The sequence below is a fragment of the Microtus pennsylvanicus genome, chromosome 10 (assembly GCF_037038515.1).
Source record: "Microtus pennsylvanicus isolate mMicPen1 chromosome 10, mMicPen1.hap1, whole genome shotgun sequence".
NCBI lineage: Eukaryota > Metazoa > Chordata > Mammalia > Rodentia > Cricetidae > Microtus > Microtus pennsylvanicus.
In genome coordinates this window covers 90444973-90467879 of record NC_134588.1, presented here as the reverse complement: position 1 = coordinate 90467879, position 22907 = coordinate 90444973, and the positions used below count along the sequence as shown (strand labels likewise).

Sequence of the window (22907 nt, the reverse complement as noted above, 5' to 3'; positions counted from 1 at the left end):
TTTCAGCAATTCCCCTTTCAGTCCCATGTCTGTCGGCAACTGTCATTTCCTTATCAGCAATCAAAAAATTCAGAATCAACGCAATAACATACCAGGATCCAGATTCCTTGTGTATTTCCCGTCTTACGTGGCTCTTTCCTTTTATATTGCTTTAACTTTGTCTTTAAAGACTTTACTATTTTTAAACTATTTCTTTCTATACTGTCCATATACATTTTCTCTCTTTCTTAAGCCTGTACACATTACAAAACACATTGGAACATGTTTAGAGGTTTTCTCATCTGGAACTGTCTTTACTGTGAATTTCTGTTTTTTTTTTTGTCTACATGAGCAAAAACCTGGTAAGTAGCACGGCTAGGACCTTTGTGGTGGCTTCGGCAGCTGGCTCTGCCCGCTTTTGGGCAGAGCTCTACAATGCTGGTGTTTGCCAGTAAGTGTTTTGTTTTTGTTTTTAAACTTAAGATACTGGCTGCTCAAGGGGTATACTAAAAGCAGAGACTGAATGTAGACATAAGAACCAACTTTTAGGAAAGGTAGGATGTCATGTGGACAACAGAATTATTCTGAGTTATTCCAGTGGGTTATCTGTAACAGGCGCAGGTAAGTGGTGGAAAGTCCTCTTCTAATCCTAAGCTTTTATATACAGCCATGGTGTTTAGAAGCTGGAGGCCATTGTTTTCTTATAGACTGTATGTGGTCACTGGGCATCTGAAGGTTGACAGTCATCATGGATTCACTGACTCATTTGTACTTTCCACATATATTCAGTTAATTACATGCTGGTCTCTTAGCCAGACATCTTTCCTGAGTTGTTTGATGTGAAAGAACATATGTTAACATGGCTTTCACAGAGTACTCTGGGAAGTTTTGAGTAACTTGCTGACAGAGTCTCAGTTAACACTGAGGAACTGGAGGAAGTTTGAGATAAGAATGTATTGTACTGATGAGTGTTATCTTTTATTGCTAGCAGTATTTATGGGCTAGTCAACTTTTATAGAATTTAGAACTGATAGAATTATAAAAGAAACATTAATGTAGCCTGTGTGGAATGTAAGAAACCTGAAGATTCTTAGAATGACTTTCTAGTCAGCCTGCACTGAGGTTTTTTGTGCCATTTTCACTGAGCTAGCATATCAGGATGTCTTAGGCACTTTATATTGCGTGAAGAGACACCACGACCACGGCGGCCCTGATAAGAGAAAGTATTTAATTGGGGGCTTGTTTACAGTCTCACAGGTTTAGTCCATTATCGTCACGATGGGGAGCCTGGTAACATCAGGTGTGGTTCTGAAGAAGCAGCTGAGAGCTACATCCTGATCCAAAAGGAGGCAGAGGGGACTGGGTCTAGCACAGGCTTTTGAAACCTAGAAGCCCATTACCATAAGGCCACACCTCCTAATCCTTCTCAAATAGTGCTACTCACTGGTGACAAAGCATTCAAATATATGAGCCTATGAGGGCCATTCTTACCTAAACCACCACACAGGAACTCAGTCAAGACTTTTCATTTTGAGTTTTTCATATGTATATAAAGTAGAAAAGCATTAGTCTGTCCTATCAGCTGGCCAACCCACCTAAGGAACCCAAAGTAAACCTCTTCTAGCAGGAGCTATAGAGAAGACTGTGGCCCACTGGAACAGTCTCTGTGTTAGTAATGTACGTTTTTTAAAAGTCTCATTAAATTTTAATTAATGTAGATACAGTCTTGATTCAAAATGTACCCCCCTCCAATTTTATTTTTCATATAATTTTTGTGCTTTTAGACCAAATAGTGAAGAGGTTGTAATTCAGAAAAAAATTGTATCAATCTTTTTGTGGCTCTGTAATGCTGACATGGCTACTTTCCCCTACCTGTTTTGATTGGCAGGCCTCCTTCCCTAGGGCCTGCTGCCGTAGTAGTGTTTCCAGCATTCCATATTCTGCAGACAGCAGTAAGTGCCACATCTTACGGTATGAAACAGTTTGTCTGGTTCAAATTGTAATTTCAGCCTTCTTGCTTTTTGCTGGTAAATAGGTTATGTTTAACTCTTGGAAAACTTACCTACACTTTTAGGAAGTACAATTTGGTTTTGGCTCTGATCCTGATGGAAAAAAGTAGACATTTTATTTTAGTGTAGACATTCTCTATGTAGTCTGCTAATAAATGCAATCATGTAATTATAAAGATGGCTTGATAGAGAGCATGCTTATTCTTCTTTGAAGGGTGGTTGAACACTGCCAGGTGTCAAGTTATGAGCTTGAAAACTTTCTGTTTAAGTTCGTGTTACCCTTATTATTTCCGTCTCTTCTCATCATTATTTCAACAGTTTATGAATTGTAATGACCCTAGTTTAAGATTTTAAAATTATATTATTTGAGTTATTGGGATAAAGGACCATGAAAAATGTGAAATTATTCTATATATTCTGTAGTGGGCCAAGGTAGAGCTAAGACTTAATGAAATGCGTTGGCTGAAACAATGGAAAGGAAATGATCACGAATTAGTACAGAGCTAGAAGAGAACTAAGGGGAGATTGAATGAGAAGCACTAACTCTATTGCCAGGAGGCCCTGACCGTTTCTTTCTGCCAACCCATCCATCCCATAATATCTATTGAACCGTTTATCACCTTGCACACTTTTCCAATCTTCTTTGACTAGAGTCCTTCCAAGAGGACTATCTTTTGGAGCTTCCTGGGTCAGGTCCACAGAGCCATCATGAAAAAGAAGGATACTAGGTTGGGGAGGATTCCTTCCCACATGCCTGCAGCCATTAGAAGTGCTGAGAAGGGCATTCTCTCAGCATTCCAAATAGGATTTTGCTTTTCTTTTTTCTGGAAATGGTGTTAAAAAGTTAGAGATTTCAGGTGTTGGTTTGTGAACATGGAGGTGGTGTGATGTGACCCCTAGTGGATACGCTTGCACACACTGTTCCTTTTCGTTCAGTGGACAGATGTGAACTTGGGGAATCTTTCATTTTTAAAACAAGCAGGACATTCCTCCTTTTCCAGAGGGACTCTCTACCTCTTTTTTCAAAGTTGCTTGTTGGGAACCTAACCCCAAGAAATGGCCTTGATACCCACCCACCAGGTGGGTTAAAAACTTTGCATACTTAGCCTGCAGTAAGAAAACATATAGGAACAAAACTCATAAGAGACCCCAGCAGCCTGTCCTTCAAAAGAATACGATGCTATAATAATCTAATTGCAGTGTAAAGTGACAGGCGCTCTACCTGTGTTCTTTTTCAGCAAAAAAAAAAAAGCTAAACTCTAGACACTAAACACCCCAGGTCCTCTCTTAGAATTAAATGGGAGTTGAACCTCCTTTGATCCTACAGCTGTCTTAGGTGGAAGAAGAGAAAGAATGAGGACACAATTTTTAGCAACTAAATGCTTTTAACAGAGCGAGCACCGAGATCATGGTATTTCTTTAGGCTGCAAAGTCAAGGCATCTGTCAGAACAATTTCAGTAGGAAAGATCTGGTGCTTCTCAGAAACTGTCCAGATTTTAGAAGGAAAAAGTCACTTTATGCTGACTAGGTTTTGGCTTTGCTGTTACCAGTGACTGCAAATCAAAGAAAAGTATACTTTGTTAAAGTTTCTCTTAGATGGAGTTTTGGTACTTCTAAAAAATTTATCTTGAATAAGGATTTTGGAAACTAATTTATGTTTGCAATGGCTTTGGGAAGGTCAGCAAACAGCCCCCACCCCCCTGTTCTGCATTGTGATGGATTCATGTTGTGTCAGCTTTAGTGGTCTTGTCTTTTAGAGACAGGGTCTCACTGTGCGTCCCTGGCTGGCCTGGTACTTGCTATGTAGACCAATTTGGCCTTGAACTCACAAGTCTGCCTGCTTCTGTTTCCCTAGTGCTGGGGTTAAAGGAGTGCACCACCATGCTAGGCTAAATTTAGTGTTCTTTATATCTTTCTATTTGCCATCTTGATAAAGCTAATAATTAATCATTTAAAAGGATGCTGACTTATATCCTAAATAATTGAATACTTATCCCCTCTTTTCTCAGATTCCTACAGTCTTACCTAGGGTTTACTGTGGGGACATAGTGCTTTGACAATCAGCGCCTCTGCTCAAAATCAGCTTCCCTGAAAGTTTTGTGTCTATCTGTCCTGAGGTGGCTCTTTAATATGCACATACTTAGAGCTTTTACTGCTGATCTCTCCTACAGAAATAGTACATTATACATACACATACACACACACACACATGCACACATACATACACACAAACATACACACACGTGCGCGCGTGCGCGCGCGCACACACACGCTTTTCTTACTTAATATATCTTGGAGATTTTCCCAGTACTTAAAGCTGAAAGGTAGGGGATGGAGATGGCTCAGTGGTTAAGAGCACTGGCTGTTCTCCCAGAAGATCTTGATTCGACTCTAATTACCAACACGGTGGCTCATAGTTGCCTGTAACCCTAGTTCCAGGGGATTCAATTCCATTTTCTGGCTTCTGTGGGTACTGCATGCACATAGTGCATAAATAATCACGGAGGCAAAACAGCCACACGCGAAATAAAAACAAGTAAATCTTAAAAAAATAAATGCACTTTAAGAAAAGCTGGATGGGAGTCTATTTCATAGAGGTTCCATAATTTACATTTTTTGTAGTCTTTTCTTTGTGGACAGTCTTCCTTTGAATATCTTGGTACATACTTTATTTTGTCTTTGTGCAAGTATATCTGAGGAATTTCTGAAATTGGAATTGCAGGGACAGAAGATAGGTACTGTCTCAGTTTTGATAGAGTTTACCAAATGACATTCTAATCTCTGTATGTCACTATTTTCTTGGCATGATTTCTCTCTTCCTTTTTTTTTTTAAAGGTAAGATGTCATGTAGCCCAGGCTGACTGAGTACTTACTATATAGTCAAGGTTGGCTTTGAATTCCTGAATCCTGTCTCTATCTCCTGAGTGCCAGGATTTCCTCACATAATTCTTTGTAGTTTCTTGTTGTGTTTGTTTGATTAACAAGTTCATACGTTATTTTTTTTAAAAACAACTCCATTGAGATAATGCATATACAGTACGATTTTTCCCTTCTGTATTAGAGATTGAACCCAGAGCCCTATACATGCTGGTGAAGTGCTCTTCTACCCTGAGCTCTACTCTTGTTTTGTTTTGAAGTGTACACTAGTGGTTTCACATGTATTTACAGAGCTGTGGGATCATCAGTCTAATTCAAAAAGCCAGTCTGTTCAGTGACTTAGCTCAGTGGGCTTAGAACTTGCACAAGCCTGGTGACCAGAGTCCTAAATCTGATTCTGGAACCCATGAAGGTTAGAAGAGAACCCACTCCACAGAGTGCTGTGGAGTATTTTACTCTTGACTTTTTTGGGGGCCCACCACCCAGCTCCCAAATAAATTACACACGGAGGCTTATTCTTAGTTATAAATACCCAGCCTTAGCTTGACTTTTTTTTTGTCAGCTTTTCTTAAATTATCCTAACTACCTTTTGCCTCTGAACTTTTATCTTTCTCTATTTGTGTATACCTGTTATAAGGAGGCCGTTAGTTTCCCAGCCACCTGGCAGCTCAGACCCAAAATAATCACACAGAAATTATATTATTTAAATCACTGGTTGGCCCATTAGCTCTAGCTTCTCATTTGCTAACATCTTAATTTAACCCATCTCCATTAATCTGTGCATCACCATGAGGTTGTGGCCTATCAGCAAAGTTTCAGTGTGTCTGTCTCCAGCAGCAGCTCCATGGCTTCTCTTTGACTCCGCCCTCTTTCTCCCAGCATTCAGCCTCGCTTCCCCTGCCTAAGTTCTGTCCTGCTATAGGTCCAAAGCAGTTTCTTTATTCATTAATGGTAATCACGGCATACAGAGGGGAATCCCACATCATATACCTTTATTTACTTCTTTATCCATGGCTTGCTGGGTAGCTGGGTGGCCGGCCCCTCATGTCTTCCTCTCCTTGCTCCTCCTTCATTCCCTCAAGATGTCTCCTTCTGTTTCTGCTCTGCCTGCTAGCCCTGCCTATTTTTGCTCCTGCCTTGCTATTGGCTGTTCATGGCTTTATTAGGACCATCAGGTGTTTTAGACAGGCACAACAACACAGCTTCACAGAGTTAAACAAATACAGCATAAACAAAAGTCACACACCTAAAAATAATATTCCCCAATAACAGAGCTTTCTCTAACCGCGTGCTGTTCTTGTTCTGGACTGAGCTTGCCTGAGATGTTTGGATGTGTTTGTAAGCATAGACGTACCCACTCTCTTCCTGCCGTAGTTTATAGGGTTTGCAGCTCATTTTTTTTTTTAGCAGAATCTTAGACTTAAGGCTCTAAACATCATTTTGTTTGTGAAGGGGTTTTAAATAAAGTATTTATCAGTTGGTAAAGGTTTTAATATTAAAAACAAAATGTGAGCAGTTTTGAAGCTTTGCCTTTTAAACTGATCCAAGTTTCAAAAGGAACTTAGTCATTTGTGAAATTTTTCCTTTTACATAAGTCTCTTATATGCAAATAAATGTTTGTTTTATAAGGAAAACACTTCATAGTGCAGTGGCACTAATGGGTGAATCCTTTGCAGCTGTGGATGCTTCCCTTCAATTCTTTATTCTTTTTCCAAGGCGTGGTGCTTGGTGGGAGAGACCTCTGAGGGCAGGATGCTCGGCAGCAGGAGCGGGCTACCCGTTGGCCCATTTGGTCTTTTAAACCATCTGATGTGCCTTGATGGGGGAGCATCAGTGAACTAGTGAGCCAGTCCTTCAATTTCATGTTTGTACAGAAAGCTATCCGTAAGTTTCTGTTTCTAGACAGCACATAATTCGAGTAGCCAAACAGCACATCGTCCATGCTGTGATCCTGTGGTCCATGAAAGCCTGGTGGAGCTACTAAATAAGTTCCAAGAGGTTTGAAGTCAGCTGACCTCTATTCATGCCTTGATTTGTCTATTCTCTAAGAGTGGTTCAAATGAGACATTTTATTTAGTAACTATTTTTATTTTACTTTGTTTTTGAGACATAGTCTTATTGTGTAACCCTGACTAGCTTGAAACCTGCTCTGTAGACCAGGCTGACCCTGAACTCACAACAATTCTTGTCTGCTTCTCAAGCGCTGGGATTACAGGTGTATGCTATAATGCTTGGCTTGATTATGGTTTCCTTAAAGGAATCTGGAAATCCATAGTAATTGAACAAATAGGGATTATATTATGCTGCCATTCTTCCTGTCTGGGAATGATTCTGATACATCATATGTGCAAAAAAGTCAGTGTACCTGACAGAATATAAACAAAATGAAAGCAAATACTCTCCCTCAAGAACACCAGGGTGTGTGTATGCTTAGTCTAAAAATTATTTTTATGCTCTTTTTGGTCTAAGAGCCATAATTTAATATTGTGTATTCAGTAGCTACAGACACTTGCTGAGACAGAATAGCGGCCCTGTACTCTTCGACTCCAGCGCATTTCATTTATTTATACAGTTCTTACTCTGCTTTTATTGGTAAGGCTGAATATTTTCAGAACTGTTACAATGGGTCTTTTTCTATGAGAAAAACAGACTATTTGGCCACAGGTGGTTTTCATTTTTTCTTAGACTGAGGCATGTGGGTTGACAGCCTTTGAAATCTTCATGCTGTGTATAATGTGCAGGTGCTTTTTCTGTTTATAGAAATGTCTAATCCTTGTTTAAAATTTATTAAATGGTGTACCATCTGTAAGCCTCCCTAAATTCCATAGATTAATTAGCCTTTAAAGTTGCCTTTTATCTAACTTTTAGTATAAATTCTTCCATCTGGGAACCTTCTCTTTTATGTGTTTGCTCAGTGTTCCATGTACTTCAGCACCTAGTACTAAGTATTAATTATGGACATTGGCTTTCCCAGGAAAAATGAAGCTGCCTAAAACCGATGTTCACCGGACAAAGTGGCCTTGTCCTGAGAGTGTTTTGAAATTGAGTAATCAATTTGTCATGGATTTGCTCCCTCCTCCTCTTCCCCTTCCTCCTTCCCTTCCTCCTTCCCTTCCTCTGTCTATCTGTGTGTATTTGGTATTACTTTGATAGTCGTCATAATGTAAGCAGTTATGGGAATAATAACAAAACCAGTTCTAGAGATATATAGAACTGGGAACTATTACAATGGCCGGTATGTAAGATCAGCCTTCTTTGTGGAGTTTCAGTTAAAAGTGAAAAAAAAAATCATCCATTTTGACAACTCATGGAATGTGTTTCTTTGTATGTCCTGACTAAAGATGATCGACAGTATTTGATGCTGGGAGATCATTTAGTTATAGTTGACCACTGTTGCTAGGAAATACAGTATTTGGGAAGCTATAAGTTTGCTATTATAGTGTGCTGGCTAGTTTTTATGTCCACTTGACACAAGATAGGTTTATTTTGGAAGAGGGAACCTCAGTTGAGAAAATGCCCCCTTAGTGATTGATGTGGGTGGTACCAACCCTGGGCTGGTAGTTCTGGGTGCTATAAAAAAGCAGGCTGAGAAAATTCTATGGTCTCTTCATCAGTTCCTGACTCTAGATTCCTGCCTTGAGTTCTTTTTTTAACCCCCAAGTTTTTTTTGTCAAACTCTTAATTATTTATTCCTTTATACAATAATTTTCAAGATAAATGTATGCTTATAAAAATTTTAAAAATTTATTTATTATTCTCTTGTACAATACATTCCAACCACAGCTTCCCTTTCCTCTACCCCTCCCATCACCCCCTCCCTCACAGATCCTCTTTCTCTGCTTCTCCCCACCAGAAAAGAGCAGGTCTCCTAAGGACATCAATCAAACAAGATACAATGAGACCAGGCAGTAACCCTCATATCAAGGCTGGGCAAGGCAACTCAGTAGGAGGAAAAGGGTCCCAAAAGCTGGCAAAAGAGTCAGAGACAGCGCCAGCTCGCACTGTTAGAAGTCCCACAGGAACACCAAGTTACACAACCATAGCATATATGCAGAGGACCCAGCACAGACCCATGTAGTCTCTGTGACATGTAGCCGCTTCAGTCTCTTTGAGCCTACCTTGAGTTCTTCCCTGAGTTCCCTGGATGCTGGACCACAAACTGTAATATGAAATAAATCCTGTCCTCTTCAAGTGGATTTTGGTCATGGTGTTTATCATAGCAGTAGAAACCCTAACCAAGACAGTTTTCTTAAAAGGAACTCATCTGAAACTGTGATTGCATTTACTGATGGAGCTGTGTCGCACCTCTACCTCCACCAGCAAGGATGACGCGACCACCGGAGCTCTTCTCACTGCAGTTTATTCCAGGACTTTACTCTCCCCCTCCCTCTCCGGACAAACCTCTCCCAGCCCTTAAGTAGGCATGGGCTGCCAATCCTGGATTGCCAGGTGGCCATTGCCCATAGGTCCACGCATATGCAAGCAGCTGATAATCATTGCGTTATCACAGAGAGCACTCTCTTCCGGGATCGCGGAGGGCCGGAGCCAGCACCATCAGGTGGCTCCACGCAGCTCTCTACATTGCCATCAGGTGTGGCTCTCTACAGAGCTGTGATGCACCCGTAGTAGGACGGTTTAAGAAGTCCGTTGGGAAACACATAGACACCAGTAACTCATCCAGCTGTGTATATAACCTAATGAAGTTAATGTTCTTCGGAGGGTCTTTTTGTTTTTTTTTTGAGATTACTTTCTTACCAGCTATCCAGACAAAATTAGGCTAATTATGTAACAGTAGATTGTATTTTTTTTAAAAATGTAACAAAAAATTAAGTATGATAATGGTAGATATTTTTGGTTATTAAACAAAAAATAGTATTAGATATGACTTTAGTTTTCAAGATCTAAAATATAAGTGAAAGAAAGATAGTTAGCATTGTTTAAACAACTGAAATCGTGGAATATTTTGCTGTGTCTTCCAAATTATAAGACTACAAAATATTCAGAGACAAAAAATTAGATGAGAATAATTGAAGAGGTGAGGACTTTAGAAATAGGTTAGTGGAGGAGATGGCATTAAGTGGGAATAAACAGTATGGATAAAAATGGAAAAATATTGTGGAGATTATGGAGTAGAGACTGGAGTTAAGGAGAAGGCGTGGTTAGGTAGTGAGTGCTCTCAGTGAAGGAGGTGAAAGTGAAAATGGGTAGTTAGGATAGTTAACTCACTAACTGGTTCTTGCAGCAGAGTGCCAATAAGGCAGAAATATTTTGAGGAGTTTACAACTGATAGGCAGGATGGGCTAGAAGATAATCCACATGGCTAGGAGTCTGTTGCAGTAGTCTGTGGATGTATTCATGAATGCCTGTTTAGGAGAGTTGACATCAGAACTAGAGAGAGATAATAGAATATTTGCATTGAAATAAACTTGGTCATTAACATCTACTCAATACACTTTTGGTGAGTGAAGGATTGGAAGAGGCAATAAACTATACAGAATAAAAAAAATAATAGTATCTTCATAGGTTTGCTGTTATTGTTCTTATTTGTGTTTTTGGTTTGGGACAGTCTCTCATATGGGCCAGACTGACTTTGAAGTAGCAGTCCTTCTGTTTGTAGTCCAGAATGCAGGGATTGCAGGTGTGTCTCTCCAAGCCTAGCTTCTTGTGTATTTTGAAAGATATGTATTACTGAGGAAAAGTACTGATACCAGCTCTACATGAGAAGTAGTCTTCTGAGTAATTGGATCTAGGGTTTGAGAACTTAGTCAATTAATTTAAGACCAGCAATGGTGATTAAATCAGCATAGATATTTGGCCCTTCATATACATTGAATTTGAATGTATGGATTCAACATTCTGAGATAGAAAATAGAAAAAGAAAGTTGCACCCACACTATAAATGTCTAGAACTTTGTTACAGCATAACAACTGTGCCCATGGTATTAGATTAAGTAACCCAGCAATGGTTGTGAGTGGTTCTCAACCTTCCTAATGCTGCAGCACGTTAACACAGTTCCTCGTGTTATGGTGACCCCAACCTTAAAATCATTTTTGTGGGTACTTCATAACTCTAAGTGAATCATAATGTCAATATTTTTCTTTTGGTGATAAAGATTTGCCAAAGGGGCTGTGACCCACAGGTTGAAAACCGCTTGTTTAAGAGTATGAGGCAGGTGTAACTAGAGTGTATGCAATATTAAGGCATTTTGGGAGGTGAGCATTTGCAGGCTTTGGTATCTGGTATTCTAAACCCAGCTCTTCATGAATAAAACTGAGAGAAAATTGCATATACATGTATTAAAGACACTTCAAATAATTAGAAATTTTACTTTACTATTATTGTATGTGTGTGTGCAAGTGAGTGGGTCAGTGCTCCCTGGGATGTGTGTTTGTGTGTGTGTGTGTCCTATGGCAGTCATTGTGGAGGTCAGAGACAGCTCTGTAGAGTTGGTTCTCTCCTCCCACCCTCACAGGGATGGGGATCAGACTCAGCACTCAGGCTTGTGCAGCCAGTGCTTTACACACTAAGCCATCTCACTGGTCCAGATGTTTTTCCTTATCTTTTTAGAAATAGGGCCAGACTTGCCTCAAAGTTGCAGGAGTCCTCCTGCCTGGAATCCTGGGATTTTCAGTGTGCGCTACCTCACACAGCTCCTTTGAGGCACTTTCTGGGGCCTTTCTAAATGGCAAGCTAGATGCTCGGCACTGTGCTTTAGAAAACCCCAGTGACTAGGTTTGAGAAAGCCTTTTTACTCATTTGACCTGAGCTTACTTAATTTGAGCAGTATATTTTAAACGTGTTTTAGTTAACTACTAATGTATATTTTAATCAAAGTTGTTTAGAAATAATTTGAAAAATTAGTAGGTTTTGATATTTTGATGTTGTCCCACAACCAGTACAATGATTCAGTGTAACTTGTAACTTTTCCTAGATTGCTGTGCTAAGGAGGCAGCAGCGGATGATAAAAAACCGTGAGTCTGCTTGTCAGTCACGCAAGAAGAAGAAGGAGTATATGCTAGGACTGGAGGCCAGGTTGAAGGCTGCCCTTTCAGAGAACGAGCAGCTGAAGAAGGAGAACGGGTCCCTGAAGCGACAGCTGGACGAGGTGGTGTCAGAGGTGGGTGCTCGTGGTGCAGCTGGCTGAGGCGGGGCAAACTGACCCTCTTTCTTCTTTTGGTTTTGCAACAGGGTTTCTCTGTGTAACAACTCTGGGTCTACCTAAACTCACTTTGTAGACCAGGCTGGCCTTGCACCTGCCTCTGCCTCCCAAGTGCTGGGATTAAAAGCGAGAGCCACCTCTTTCTGGCTTGACTGTCTTTTTATTTTTGATAAGTAAATTGATAATTACTTTTTAAATAATATAAAATAGTAGTGCTAAGAAAATGGGGGTACAATAAGCACAAAACATTTATGGTAGGAAAAAAATTACAACAATGACCTTTTAAAGATATTTTTCTCCTGGGGCCTGAGAATTGAGTCCAGAGCCCCCAGCATGCTGAGCAAGCCTTCTAGCCTAGGGCTACACCAAAACTCAGTGAAAGGTGACCTTTTGAATTGTCCCTCTTCATCTCCATACAAACACTATCTACTTTTCTTGGGTTTCTTCCAAACAATTACTTTAATAATTTTTCTTTCTTTTTTTCTTCTTTGTATTTTTAGACAAGGCCTCATTTTTTCTTCTTAGTTTTTTTAGACTCACTATATAGGCCATGGCTGTCCTGAAACTCACTATGTAGACCAGGCTGGCCTTGAACTCACAGAGATTTATTTGCCCTTGCTTCCTAAGTGCTGGAATTAAAGATGTGAGCCACAACGCCAGCTTTTTATCTTTTTGGAACAGGTGAATCACATTGAGGTTCCTGAACAATCCTGCCAGTTCATTCTTTTTATTATTATTCTTTCAATTTTTTAAATTTATTTATTTTTTTGTTATTTTTGAGGCAAGGTTTTACTATATAGCCCTAACTGATCTGGGACTTACATGTTCACTGGGTTGAATTTCAATTTGTATAGGGATTATAGATATGGAAATCCACACAGAACTGGTCTTTCCCTTGTTTCCTATCTTTACTAATTCTTTGAGAATTTCACACTATGTGCTCTGGTCATACCAGCCCTTCTATCTCTAACTCTTCTCAGATCCCACCTGTCCTCCCCATCCAGCTTTGTGTCCTCTTTTTTAAAACGGAGATGGACCAATTTGTGCTGCCTAGATGTACTTGGGTATGTGTGTGGAGCGTGACAAAGTACCAGGGCTACCTTCTTACAAAACACTGACTCTCCCTCCCACAGCAGCTAACAAGTGCTGTCAGCCCCTCAGCTGAGAGGAGGGCTTCGTACTAGCTTCCCTCTCCTGCAAGGGTGTGGTTTGTCCTGGGTGCGCACAGTCTATAGGATTTCACTGGTCAATAACTCCAAAAGTAACCCATTCCTGGCTCTGGGATTTTTGTTTGTCTGTGGGCCTTGTTGCCTCATTATAGGGTAACTTCATTTTAACTCTTTTTATTTTCCCCTTTAAAAAAGGAAATAATACAAAATAAAATGTGTTTTGAATCTTTGTCCACTTGATCCCTATCATGTTCCTTTGCTTTCTCTTGCCATGGTGGTCTCAGAGACGTTTATTTCTGCCTTGTGTGAAACACAGCATTGTAGTCCTGAACCACTGGATGCCTGTTGAGTGCTGATTCTCACTCTGTCCTCGCTGTCTTGCCCATGAGTGTGAGCTCTAGTGCCTTGGTCAAGGGAGACAAGTGACAGAAGCCTCAGAATTCTCAGGCTCAACAGAAATACAAAGCTAAAAGTTGTGCCATTTTTGTTCTTTAAATTCTTTCCTTTGTTGGGAAAGAGAATGTGGAAGACTCTAGTCTTCTGCAAACCACCATTTCTTTACCTTTGAGGTCTTTTATTTTTATTTTCACTATTTTTTATGAGAAAAAGTATTCATACACCTGTAAAAAGGAGGACTCTTAATTATTGCTGTTTGTAATGTTGACTTATAGTTTCATCCAATTTATATCCCTTAGAACCAGAGGCTTAAAGTCCCGAGTCCAAAACGAAGAGCTGTCTGTGTGATGATTGTATTGGCATTTATTGTGCTGAACTATGGCCCCATGAGGTGAGTATACAAGAGTTTTGGATGTGAGTACTGAAGTTTAAATGCTAGTTATTTGTTACTATTTAGATTTACTCATAAGCGAGAAGAAAACTCCTTTGTTTTGAATAAAAATCAGCACTCAAAATGTGTAAAGAACAATTTGACAGGAGACAAATGCCTTGACAGACCAGGATGGAGCTGGGAAGAGAGCCATGGTAAGGGATAGTTTGGCATGATGAGTGTGGTAGTGCCGTGTGCGCAGCAGATGCCGGTAGACCGTGCCTGGGCATGGGTGTGGTAGTGCTGTGTGCGCAGCAGATGCCGGTAGACCGTGCCTGGGCATGGGTGTGGTAGTGCCGTGTGCGCAGCAGATGCCGGTAGACCGTGCCTGGGCATGAGTGTGGTAGTGCCGTGTGCGCAGCAGATGCCGGTAGACTGTGTCTGGGCATGGGTGTGGTAGTGCCGTGTGCGCAGCAGATGCCGGTAGACCGTGCCTGGGCATGGGTGTGGTAGTGCCGTGTGCGCAGCAGATGCCGGTAGACCGTGTCTGGGCATGGGTGTGGTAGTGCCGTGTGCGCAGCAGAGGCTGGTAGACTATGGCTGGGAATATGAGTTCCTTAACCTGACAATTCATGGCGTAGCATAGATGAGCAGAACATTTTTTCTGTTGAATGATCGAGTGATAAAGAAATACTTAAGGAGTAATCCAAACCTTGAATTCTGATACTGGTTTACCATGTGAGAAGTATGGGAAAAACATGTCAAACAGAATAAACACCATGTTAAAAGCATGCTTATAAATCATAGGACATGTTTTTAAAAAGTGAAAAGTTCAGTTTGTATATATACTTGGTTTTTGTCTTTGTGTTTATACATATATAATTTAATAAATTATGTTTACAAAAAAGGTACATGTTATTCAAAGTGCTTTCTTATTTTTAATTATGTTAGCACATTATTGTCTATTAACGTCACCATTTTTTGAAATATAGATATATACTATTTGACATATCTCAGAAATTTTTTAACTCAGGAACCAGTTTATACTATTAAAGTTAAAAATTACTAAGAGTAGCAAAAAACTTACATTCGTTGATATATATATTGAGTTATAGACTAAATAAAACAGATTTTGAGTATTTGTCCACTTAATCATAAATCATTACATGTTAACATAATTACATATACAAATCTTCAAATGTTAGTGACATGGAAGAGAAAGTAACATTGTTTCATGTTTTTTCATGCAAATATTGGTATCTGACTGATGAGAAACCACTAGGATTGCATGTCTCTCTGTATGTAGTGTGTTGTGATTTAGTACTAGGTTTGAAATTGATGAACAAAAATCATATTCTTGTGTGAGGTAAGCTTGCTGAGGCTGCAGAATTCAGAGCGTCTTCCTAGGGTACCTCGGACTTCTTAGACTGCCCCTTTAGAGCGTGTGCTATATTTAATTTGTGAATGGGCATTCCCAGCATTTCTAGTTGTTTATAGGTGTACATGTCTGCAAGTCTGTGTGTATCAAATCATCCTGTGTCATAAAGAATGCACCAATTTACTCTCCTACTGGCAGGTGGAAGAAGTGTTCATTCCATTGTGTATTTTCTAATTCTGCATATCAGGAGTGTTTTTCTTTATTGTGTTCACCTTCTGGGGAAGAAAGCTGTTTTTATTTACTCCTGTCACGCTGGCTTCCTTGGCCAGCCTGAGATACACTAAGTGGGTGCAGTGTCAGGTCTTCCTGTGTGTGATTCCCAAGGCCTTCAGTGCTTCAGAGACTTTTTTGTTAAGTATCAGCTCAAGTGCTGCCCCCCCCCCCCCGAGGATGCTTTGGACATCTTTCTCTCTGGCTGTGCTTACTCTACTGTCATCTCTTGTCATCTCTTCCTTCTTTTAGTTTTCTAATCAGCTCCCTTTCCTCCCGAGCTCTGTGACTTCTTTTAGCTTAACTTTCCTTCTTTCCCTGCAAGAATTATGTTTCGTTTTGCTTTGTGTTTTTTTTCTCTTTTCTTTATTTTTTTTATTGATTTTATTGAGCTATACGTTTTTCTCTGCTCTCCTTCCTTCCTCTACCCTCTCCTTCAACCCTCTCTCATGGTCCCATGCTCCCAATTTACTCAGGAGATCTTGTCTTTTTCTACTTCCTATGTAGATTAGATCCACATATGTCTCTCTTAGGGTCCTCATTGTTGTCTAGGTTCTCTGGGATTGTGATTTATAGGCTGGTTTTCTTTGCTTTATGTTTAAAAACAACTTATGATAGTTGTTTTTCTGGGTCTGGGTTATCTCACTTAATATGATGTTTTCTAGCTCCACCCATTTACCTGCAAATTTCAAGATGTCATTATTTTTTTCTGCTGTGTAGTACTCCATTGTGTAAATTTACCACATTTTCCTTATCCATTCTTCGGTCGACAGGCATTTAGGTTGTTTCCAGGTCCTGGCTATGACAAACAAAGCTGCTATGAATATAGTTGAGCACATGTCCTTGTGGCACGATTGAGCATCCTTTGGCTATATTCCCAAAAGTGGTATTGCTAGGTCTTGAGGATGGTTGTTTTGCTTTGTGTTTTTGTTTTTTGAGCAGTGTTCTATGTTAGCTCTGGCTGTTCTAGAACTCAGTCTGTAGACCACACTGGCCCTGAACTCAGAGATCCACCTGCATCTGTCTCCTGAGTGGTGGGGTTAAAGGTGTGCATTACCATGTCTGGCTCCCTGAAAGAATTTTATCTCTTTTTCTTTATTAGATTTTTTTTATTACTTAAAAAAATACCAATTCAAATTCCCATTCCCTCTCCTCCTCTCAGTCCCCTCCCTCTCCCTCCACAGACCCTCCCCCGACCCCTCCATGGTTTAGCTATGATTCTGAGACACTATCCCCACTGACATTCTTGGCAGTGTTTGTCCAGCCATTTTCCACCAGTTACACAGCTTATCATAGGCATTTTCTTCCACTTGCTAAAGTCTTACTTTTTCTTATGTTACTTTACATTTTTCTTATGTTAAGGTCTCAACTCCTGTCTAATTCACTGCTTTTGTTTTGTAGAAATAACACAGTGTTCATCCCAGAGCACAGACATTCATCCACGTTCAGTTCCTGGGAAAGTGTGTGTGCTTTCAGCCCCTCACATCTTGTGAGTCTGTATGCATGCAGTACATGTTCATCGGTTAGGTTGAACATAAGCTAATGTCAGCCACAGTCTTGGGTTGTCACCTATGCACACTAGCTATCAATTGTGCATTCTCTAATAATTGTCAGAGTGACTTACAAAGCTCAGTGAAACATTTTTCTTGCTATTATTGGTTCATGTAAAAACAATTCCCATGAATTTCATAAGGTAACCCAAATAGAAGAGATGCGTAAGCTAAGCTATAGCGGAGGCATGAGAAACTGGCATGCCATCTGCAGGTTGATTCTCCCCCAGGATCTTCTTGTGCTTGCCAGCCCGGAAATTCTCCAGATATACTGGTTAGAGTTTGTGGAGGCGATGATTAAACTATTTTTGGTGATTTAACTCGATTTCAGCCTCTTTCCTATCCTTGGAGGTAGGGGATAAGACTGAAAATTCCACTCACTAGTCAATGGTGAGGTTTCCTGGCAATTGGCTTTTCTTCCTTCATGATTTACGTCATTTCTTTAGGCTCAGCTATGGCTGGAAGGGGTGTTTGTTTTGTTTTGTTTTTTTTATAAAGGTATTTTCCCATCACTCAGGAAATCCCAAGAGTTTTATGATTTCTGTTCCAGAAACCAAGGAAGACACTAAATATTTAATTTCTTCTCATAAAATCACATTCATATTCCTGAATAAACCAAGGCAAAGACTCAATCCTGGGAGGCTTTGTGCATAGCATTCAGTGAACAAGTGAAGATTAGATTATGCTGTAAGAAGAAAGAATGGGGGTAGAGGAAGCATTTTTTTTTCAACTTTTCTTTTTTAATTAATTAATTTATTTATTTTTAAAATATTTTTTATGGTTTATTTAACTTTATTTTATGTGCATTGGTGTGAAGGTGTCAGATCCCCTGCAACTGGATCTTCAGACAGTTGTGAGCTGCCATGTGGGTGCTGGGAATTGAACCCGGGTCCTCTGGAAGAGCAGTCAGTGCTCTTAACCACTGAGCCATTTCTCCAGCCCCCTTTTAATGTATTTTTTAAAATTTATTTATTTATTAAAGATTTCTGCCTCCTCCCCGCCACTGCCTCCCATTTCCCTCCCCCTCCCCCGATCAAGTCCCCCTCCCTCATCAGCCCGAAGAGCAATCAGGGTTCCCTGACCTGTGGGAAGCCCAAGGACCACCCACCCCCATCCGCGTCTACTAAGGTGAGCATCCCAACTTCCTAGGCTCCCACAAAGCCAGTACGTGCAGTAGGATCAAAAACCCATTGCCATTGTTCTTGAGTTCTCAGTAGTCCTCATTGTCCACTATGTTCAGCAAGTCTGGTTTTATCCCATGCTTTTTCAGACCCAGGCCAGCTGGCCTTGGTGAGTTCCCAATAGAACAACACCATTGTCTCAGTGTGTGGGTGTACCCCTCGCTGTCCTGAGTTCCTTGCTCGTGCTCTCTCTCCTGATGGAGGAAGGTCATTGGTTAAATAAAAAGAAACTGCTTGGTCCTCATTGGTTAGAAGATAGGTGGGAGGAGTAAACAGAACAGAACGCTGGGAGGAAGAGGAAGTGAGCTCAGATTCCACAGCTCTCCTCTTGGGAGCAGACGCCTCAGAGGGACGCCATGCTCCCAGCTCTGACCCAGGATGGACTTAGGCTAGAATCCTCCCAGTAAGACCGGTGCTCACAAATTATTAGAGATGGGTTGATTGGGATATCAGAATTAGCCAGTAAGGGCTAGAGCTAAAGGGCCAAGCAGTGATTAAAAGAATACAGTGTCTGTGTAATTATCGGGGCATAAGCTAGCCGAGCAGGCGCTGGGGTGTTGGGGACGCAGCCCTGACGCTGCTCCTTATTACTACACTCTCCTTCTGCTCCTGATTTGGACCTTGAGATTTCATTCCCTGAGTTCCTTGCTCGTGCTCTCTCTCCTTCTGCTCCTGATTTGGACCTTGAGATTTCAGTCCGGTGCTCCAATGTGGGTCTCTGTCTCTGTCTCCTTTCATTGCCTGATGAAGGTTAATATTCAGGAGGGCGCCTATATGTTTTTCTTTGGGTTCACCTTCTTATTTAGCTTCTCTAGGATTGCGAATTATAGGCTCAATGTCCTTTATTTATGGCTAGAAACCAAATATGAGTGAGTACATCCCATGTTCCTCTTTTTGGGTCTGGCTTACCTCACTCAGGATAGTGTTTTCTATTTCCATCCATTTGTATGCAAAATTCAAGAAGTCCTTGTTTTTTACTGCTGAGTAGTACTCTGATATGTATATATTCCATACTTTCTTCATCCATTCTTTCATTGAAGGACATCTAGGTTGTTTCCAGGTTCTGGCTATTACAAACAATGCTGCTATGAACATGGTTGAGCATATACTTTTGTTGTATGATAGGGCCTTTCTTGGGTATATTCCCAAGAGTGGTATTGGTGGGTCCAGGGGTAGGTTGATTCCGAATTTCCTGAGAAACCGCCACACTGCTTTCCAGAGTGGTTGCACAAGTTTGCATTCCCACCAGCAATGGATGAGTGTACCCCTTTCTCCACAACCTCTCCAGCAAAGGCTATCATTGGTGTTTTTTTATTTTAGCCATTCTGACAGGTGTAAAATGGTATCTTAAAGTTGTCTTGATTTGCATTTCCCTGATGGCTAAGGAAGTTGAGCATGACCTTAAGTGTCTTTTGGCCATTTGAACTTCTTCTGTTGAGAATTCTCTGTTCAGCTCAGTGCCCCATTTTATAATTGGGTTGATTAGCCTTTTACGGTCTAGTTTCTTGAGTTCTTTATATATTTTGGAGATCAGACCTTTGTCAGTTGCAGGGTTGGTGAAGATCTTCTCCCAGTCAGTGGGTTGCCTTTTTGTCTTAGTGACAGTGTTCTTTGCTTTACAGAAGCTTCTCAGTCTCAGGAGGTCCCATTTATTCAATGAGGCCCTTAATGTCTGCGCTGCTGGGGTTATACGTAGGAAGTGGTCTCTTGTGCCCATGTGTTGTAGAGTACTTCCCACTTTCTCTTCTATCAGGTTCAGTGTGTTCAGACTGATATTGAGGTCTTTAATCCATTTGGAATTGAGTTTTGTGCAAGGTGATAGATATGGATCTATTTTCATTTTTCTACAGATTGACATTCAGTTTTATCAGCACAATTTGTTGAAGATGCTCTCTTTTTTCCATTGTATACTTTTAGCTCCTTTATCGAAAATCAGGTGTTCATAGGTTTGTGGGTTGAAGTCAGGATCTTCTATTCGATTCCATTGGTCGACTTCTCTGTTTTTATGCCAATACCAAGCTGTTTTCAATATTGTAGCTCTGTAATAGAGTTTGAAGTCAGGGATGGTAATGCCTCCAGACAGTCCTTTATTGTATAAGATTGTTTTGGCTATCCTGGTTTTTTTGTTTTTCCATATAAAGTTGATTATTGTCTTCTCCAGATCTGTGAAGAATTTTGATGGGATTTTGATGGGGATTGCGTTGAATCTATAGATTGCTTTTGGTAGAATTGCCATTTTTACTATGTTGATCCTCCCAATCCAAAAGCAAGGGAGACCCTTCCATTTTCTGGTGTCCTCTTCAATTTCTTTCTTCAAAGACTTAAAGTTCTTGTCAAATAGATCTTTCACTTCCTTGGTCAGAGTTACCCCGAGATATTTTATGCTATTTGTGGCTATCGTGAAAGGTGAGGCTTCTCTGATTTCCCTCTCTGCTTCCTTATCCTTAATGTATAGGAAGGCAACTGATTTTTTGGAGTTGATCTTGTATCCTGCCACATCACTAAAGGTGTTTATCAGCTGTAGGAGTTCTTTGGTAGAGTTTTTGGGGTCGCTTATGTATACTATCATATCACCTGCAAATAACGAAAGCTTAACTTCTTCCTTTCCAATACGAATCCCCTTCATCCTCTTATGTTGTCTTATTGCTATTGCTAGAACTTCAAGCACTATATTGAAGAGGTATGGAGAGAGTGGACATCCTTGTCGTGTTCCTGATTTTAGTGGGATGGCTTTGAATTTTTCTCTGTTTAATTTAATGTTAGCTGTCGGCTTGCTGTAAATAGCTGTTATTATATTTAGGTATGCCCCTTGTATCCATAATCTCTCCAAGACCTTTATCATAAAGGGGTGTTGAATTTTGTCGAATGCTTTTTCAGCATCTAATGAAATGATCATATGGTTTTTTTCTTTCAGTTTATTTATATGGTGGATTACATTGATAGATTTTCGTATGTTGAACCAGCCCTGCATCTCTGGGATGAAGCCTACTTGATCATAATGGATAATTTTTCTAATGTGTTCTTGGATTAGGTTTGCCAGTATTTTATTGAGAATTTTTGCGTCGATGTTCATGAGTGAGATAGGCCTGTAATTCTTTTTCTTGGTTGGGTCTTTGTGTGGTTTTGGTATCAGGGTAACTGTAGCTTCATAAAAGGAATTTGGCAGTGACTCTTCTGTTTTTATATTGTGAAATACATTTAGGAGTATAGGTATTAGCTCTTCTTCGAAATTCTGGTAGAATTCTGCCTTGAAACCATCTGGTCCTGGGCTTTTTTTGGAAGGGAGATTTTTGATAACAGTTTCTAATTCTTCCGACTAACAGGTCTATTTAGATCGTTCACCTGGTCTTGGTTTAGCTTTGGTATATGGTACTTATCTAAAAAAATGTCCATTTCTTTTGCATTTTCCAGTTTTTTGGCAAACAGGCTTTTGTAGTAAGATCTAATGATTCTCTGAATTTCCTCTGTGTCTATGGTTATGTCCCCCCTTTCATTTCTGATCTTATTTATTTGTGTGTTCTCTCTCTGTCGTTTAATTAGTTTGGATAGGGGTTTGTCCATCTTGTTGATTTTCTCCAAGAACCAACTTTTTCTTTCATTGATTCTTTGGACTGTTTTCTCTGTTTCTATTTTGTTGATTTCCCCCTCAGTTTGATTATTTCCAGTCTTCTACTCCTCCTAGGTGAGTCTGCTTCTTTTTTTTCTAGGGCTTTCAGGTGTGCTGTTAAGTCCCCGATGTATGCTTTCTCCGTTTTCTTTAAGTGGGCACTTAGTGCTATGAACTTTCCTCTTAGCACTGCTTTCATCGTGTCCCATAGGTTTGAGTATGTTGTCTCTTTATTTTCATTAAAATCAAGGAAGACTTTAATTTCTTTCTTAATTTCTTCCTTGACCCAGGTGTGGTTCAGTAGTTGACTGTTCAGTTTCCATGAGTTTGTCGGCTTTCTGGGGGTAGCATTGTTGTTGCGTTCTAACTTTAGTCCGTGGTGATCTGATAAGACACAGGTGGACACTGATATTTTTTTGTGTCTGTGGAGGTTTCCTTTGTTTCCAAGTATGTGGACAATTTTCAAGAAGGTTCCATGAGCTGCAGAGAAGAAGGTATATTCTTTCCTATTTGGGTGGAATGTTCTATAGATGTCTGTTAAGTCCATTTGCTTCATTACCTCCAACAATTCTTTTACTTCTCTATTAGGTTTCTGTCTGATTGACCTGTCCATTGGTGAAGAGAGGTGTGTAGAAGTCTGCTACTACTAGTGTGTGTGGTTTGATGTCTGCCTTGAGTTTTAGTAATATTTCTTTTACATAGTGGATGCTTTTGTATTAGGGGCGTAGATATTCAGGATTGAGACTTCATCCTGATGAAATGTTCCTGTTATGAGTATAAAGTGTGCACCTCGATCTCTTCTGATTGATTTTAGTTTGAAGTCAGTTTTGTTAGAAATTAGTATGGCCACACCTGCTTTTTTCTTAGGACCGTTTGCTTGAAAAACCTTTTCCCAACCCTTTACTCTGAGTAGATGCCTGTCTTTGTGGTTGAGATGTGTTTCTTGCAAACAGCAGAATG

At 40.2% G+C, this 22907-nt stretch overlaps 1 protein-coding gene across 2 annotated transcripts in view; it reads left to right on the top strand.

Annotated features, from left to right (window-relative positions):
* Positions 1–22907, top strand: part of Atf6 (activating transcription factor 6) — a 169506-nt gene that overhangs the window by 35818 nt on the left and 110781 nt on the right. For both annotated transcript variants that reach the window (XM_075989061.1, XM_075989063.1), the window contains exons 8-9: positions 11799–11984; positions 13891–13982. In XM_075989061.1, coding sequence (XP_075845176.1) covers positions 11799–11984; positions 13891–13982 — 278 coding nt within the window. The remainder of the gene's footprint in view (positions 1–11798; positions 11985–13890; positions 13983–22907) is intronic.